The sequence below is a fragment of the Vombatus ursinus genome, unplaced genomic scaffold, assembly GCF_900497805.2.
Source record: "Vombatus ursinus unplaced genomic scaffold, bare-nosed wombat genome assembly UNPS02005659.1, whole genome shotgun sequence".
Lineage (NCBI taxonomy): Eukaryota > Metazoa > Chordata > Mammalia > Diprotodontia > Vombatidae > Vombatus > Vombatus ursinus.
Window position 1 is genome coordinate 9,108,292 of NW_020945437.1, and position 5,149 is coordinate 9,113,440.

The 5,149-nt window shown below is 38.0% G+C and overlaps 1 protein-coding gene across 1 annotated transcript in view; it reads left to right on the plus strand.

The window, feature by feature from the left end:
- The window catches only part of CREBZF (CREB/ATF bZIP transcription factor), a 4,336-nt gene extending 958 nt beyond the window's left edge, over window positions 1–3,378 (plus strand). The window contains exon 2 of the mRNA XM_027848066.1: window positions 21–3,378. Coding sequence (XP_027703867.1) covers window positions 21–588 — 568 coding nt within the window. The 3' untranslated portion in view covers window positions 589–3,378. The remainder of the gene's footprint in view (window positions 1–20) is intronic.
- The last annotated feature ends 1,771 nt before the right edge of the window (window positions 3,379–5,149 follow it).

Sequence of the window (5,149 nt, forward strand, 5' to 3'; positions counted from 1 at the left end):
GGCAGCAGCAGCGCCGGGGCCTGCGGCGGCGGCGGCGGCGGCGGCCCCGGCGGGGGCGGCGAGCGGAGGCGGAGGAAGAACCCCGGAGCGGGAGGCAGCGACGGCGGCGGCGGCGGCCCCGGCGGCCACGGCCCGGCGGCGGCCAAGAGCCCCCGCAAAGCGGCCGCCGCTGCGGCGCGGCTCAACCGGCTGAAGAAGAAGGAGTACGTGATGGGGCTGGAGAGCCGCGTCCGGGGCCTGGCCGCCGAGAACCAGGAGCTGCGGGCCGAGAACCGGGAGCTGGGCAAGCGCGTGCAGGCATTGCAGGAGGAGAGCCGCTACCTGCGGGCCGTGCTGGCCAACGAGACCGGCCTGGCGCGGCTGCTGAGCCGGCTGAGCGGCGGGGGACTGCGACTCACCACCTCCCTCTTCAGGGACTCGCCCGCCGGGGACCACGACTATGCCCTGCCTCTGGGCGAGCGGCAACAGGACGCCGGGGAGGACGAGGACCCTGCGGGAGGAGTATGTCTCCACGTGGACAAGGATAAGGTGTCGGTGGAGTTCTGCTCGGCGTGTGCCAGGAAGGCCTCGTCTTCTCTTAAAATGTAGGGTCAAGTAACCTGCTCTTTATCCGTGTTTACCCCTTTCAGCTCCCTTACACCATGTAAAAACACTTTAGTGGGACATCTTCACTGGACACATTTCAGAGAAGAAAAGTAATAATGAATCATTAAGTGTTTAGCTAAAAGCATGAATGTGACACAGTAACCGACTCTTAATGATAACATGTGACTATTAAATTTCTCTGACAGTTTCTTTTTTAGGTGATTTCCTCCCTGCCAGGCTCCGTTGTAGGGGTTACAGAACAGTCGTACCCGCCTCACAACCTGGTAAGGATCCATCTCTTCCCCTAAAAGCTCATGCACTGCTGGTTAGTCTACTTTAATGGGCAAACATACACAATTGTTTGTATTGGGGGATTTAAAACAAAACAAAACGAAAAACAAACAAAAAAACTAATTTGGGCCCTGTCCACCCTGGAAACAGACTTGTGCTGGCCACTAGTGTGTTTAAGATGCTTCCTCTGATTGAAACAGCTGTTGATGTGTGTGCCCTTGTTCAAACTTACTTGTACCTAGCTGTTCTGTCCCCAGTGTGGACATGGCCTTCGATGACATCGTTCCAACTGTGCAGTGAAACCTGCTTATAGCCATACAGTTTGGACACAGTGAAAAAAGGTGAAGTTGAATGGAAGTTCCAGTTGTACAAGGTGCAAATTGGAATTCCAGTTGGAGTGCAATTTTGCAGGGGTTGGCTATATGATTAAATCCTGTTGTACTTTTCAAACAGCTTTGAGTATTTGGGGCATGAACAAATATTCTGTAGTTCTAATTAGAGATGGTAAAATCTCTTGAATATTCAGGAATGCCTCTTAGTTTCCTATATAAGATATATAAACTTATACAGGCTCATTAGATTACAGAACTAAATATCAATGTTAGAGAATTGGAAATAATATGCATACCAGACTCCTTTATTTAGTTAAACAGCCATTGAGAAGAGTAATAATGTTTAAATAAAACTGTTTCCTTGAGGACCAGCACAGTGATTCAGTCACTGAGTATGAATGAGTTGTTGAATATCTTTATTTTGTTGTATTAAAATTTATAAGTTAAATTTGTGTCTGTACCATTAGAGATTTTAAAGATGGTTAAATGAATGAAAAAATGTAAAGTGAGGTTTCACAAAGGATGAATTTTATAACTCCAAATATAAAAACTAAGATACTTGTTTCCTTTTTTGGTAGATGAAAAATTTTGGTGTTAACTAACCAATGAAGTTAAAAAACACTTTTGACACTTAGAGAAGCTTTTCCCATAGCTGGGCTGCTCTCTTGTGTCCTTTGAGTACACTAATCATACCTATTAGCATAATCGGAGACCGATAGAAATTCTTTGTGAAACATCACTGTTTGATAAAGTATACGTGTATTTAGCATCCTTGTTTTTCTTTATGCTAAAGTGGATACAGCTGTTGGGGCAGAAGAGACGGGACCAGCTGCTGGCCACATTTCCTGCTTTATTTTAAAAGGTAGTATAAGAAATGAGGAAAAAGAGGTAATATCAGGGCTTCTGCTGTCTTTTTATTTTAAAATTGTGCATAATTAAAAAGTTAATTCCAGCAGTCCAAAGATGTAGTTAACTTTCATTTAACATGTTTTTGTTTTGTAAATGGAATCCTTTTTTGCACAACTGTAAATGTTCGTTGCTGGAGATAAGGTATTTGAGACTTAATATTGGTCTCTGGTTTGCAATTATGCATCACAACATATTTTGTAAAATCATCTACTGCACTTGAGCATGAATGGGCAATAGCTACACTTAGAACATGAAATGATGAATCTGCTTATACCTAAGAGCAGGATTAAGTCCCCAAAATGCAACTGCATGTATTTTTAGTGCCTACTGAATCATACATATATAAACCAAAATTAGTTGGAAAATTATTTGAAACAGTGACTAACTTGTGATATCTTTATGGAATATGTTAAATGTAGCTTTGAAACAGAAGCCTTGAATTGGAATTTTAACTAACAATACTTGAATATTTTGTATATATTTCTTTGTATATAATTTTGTGCAGTACCAATGACAATAAGAATATGGTGTCATAATAAAACCAGGTTTGTTGATCTTTCAGTAATGGGCTCAAAGAATTTGTTCATCTCTATCCTTACCTTAATATTGGAAAGAAACAGGAATGGAAATCAGGAAAATGTTTGTTAGAGTTGGCTCTGGGTCTTAAGGGTTCTGGAAACAGTAAGTGTGGTGTTTTTCATAACAACATTGTCTTGTTGACATCAGTATAATTCTTGAATTAATTGAGGTTTGGGGCTGGACAATGCAGGAGAAACATTGATTAAAGCTTTCAGAATTGGGATGCTGTTTGTTTAGAATCACATCATTGGAATCTTTGCTTTGCAAAAATGTCATTTTACAAATGACAGTATTTGGAAATAGTTTTACAAAAAATTTTAAATGTGGAAAAAGTTGAAGATACTTTTAAAAGCTGCTTATTTTAGGTTCCTTGTGTTCTATTAACTGTCCCTTACTAGTTTCCATTTCATTCCTTTTTCCTGATTTTGATGACTAAGTGTTTTTGTGTCATTTATTACATCAACTTCATGTTCTTGTTTTCACATGGTAATAATCACTTGTTTTTTAGAACCAGCAAAGGTGTTAGTAAATATGGTCATATTTATATGTAAACACATTTTACTATAAATGTTTGGGCTTCTTAAACTAAGAAAAAACTGATTACTTTCAATGTGTAGTGAGTAGAATACCCTAACACATGTCCCCTCTTCTTGTTGTTAATTAAAACAGTTATGATTATTAATATAAAGCTGTTGTCTTACTTTTTCTATAAGGTTGTGCTCTGAAGGAGTAGTGTTTGGATCCCAAAAGGCATTTTGGAGTACAATAATACTGATTTGGGAAATAGTTACAGTCTGATTTTGTTGTGAAATAATCTAACATTTTGGGATAAAGGAACTTTTTCTTGATGGTTAGGATTTGCAGTTTCCTACATTTTACATAGTAAAGTGATGCAGTACCTTAGTATAAATGAATGTTTATCTGTTGTAAGAAAGTAAAAAGTCTAATTAGTGCTCAGCTTTTAAAATTTTTCTTAGTGAGACAAGCATGCAAATATTAAATGAATTCTAATGAGACATTGCTTTACATGTACAACTCCATCACCAAATTTTAAAAAAATCTTTGTTAAAACCTAGTCAGATGAAATCTCATGTGTAATCAAACCAACTTGTTAAGATATTTTGAATTAAATGTGCATTCTATAATCATTGAATTAATCTCTCTTTCTTCTCTTTAAACAGCTTAGCAGTGTCTGCAAAAACGAATCTTTTCCTACAACCTGTAACTGACTGGACTGATGGTAACAAAGTAGTTGTGGGAGCCATATCGGTCACAAATTTTGGCATCTGCTGAAAAAATGAATGCCATTTCAAGCCCCCAAATTACTTCTATACTGATTTCACTTTCCTGAAGTGGAGATTTGAAAAGATTCTCTGGAATCCTTGAAAGACTTAATAGAAACACATGAGACTAATGGATTAATTTTTGGATAAAATATTATTGTCTTTCAGAGGAGTCATAATTCAGTTCTTTGCAGTACCCTTTAAAATTGGAACTGCCCCTTGGACAAGAGAATTATATATTTTATCTAGTACTTTTCAGTTTCTTTAGCAAGGAACATAGACTAGTGTATTACATTTCGTAAAACAATTAAAAGGCCATCAATGGTTGTAAGGTGTACATAATTTGTGCTCACTTAACTGTATGTAACATGGCAGTCTTTGTGAAGCTGATGCATTAACTTTGCTGAACTTAGTAAAATAATTAATGCAAAGTTCAGAATTTAAAGGGCAGTCCTTTTGTAGATGTTGAATTGTTTTTTCATATTCATGGAGGAATTTTGATTGGTAAAATGTGTGGGAATATCTTATATAACCGAGAAGTTGCACAGGCAAGAAATAATGGATTTCTTTTTTCCTATTATAAGTAATTTGACAATATTGGGAATAATTTGAAGTTTCTAATAACTTGTATTAGTTTTTATTCACACTTTCATGTCAAAATGGTCTATTGTTATGTAATGGCTTGAGCATTCTGGATTTTAGAAGTGACTTCTTTGTAGTAAATGGTTTTATGCCACATACATTTTCCCAGCTTATGATGTGATAGAGCTTCATAGGACTCAGTTTCTCAACAAGGGTTACTTGTTAGATACTTATCTCCTCCCACTTTCCCACCATCTTTGGGACTAATATTAATAGGTATATGTTCTAATTTTAAACCAGTCAGGTTCTATCTTACTGGATATCTCTGAGTTAACAGCATAAATATGGTTGGATTCAGGGGATAAGTTCCTGTTCTCCATCAAGTTAAATTCAATAAATATGTATTTATTGAAGGAAGCAATCAAAAGTTAATTTAAATCTGCTCAGCTCATTCCTTTGTTAGTAGCAGTGAAGAGTCTTACCAAGAATTAGCCTAAGGAATTCTGAGGAACATTTCTGGCTCTATCCAAGTATGCTGTTCATAAAGCAGAGCCATCTCTCAGCCATTATTCATGGAGTTATGGACTT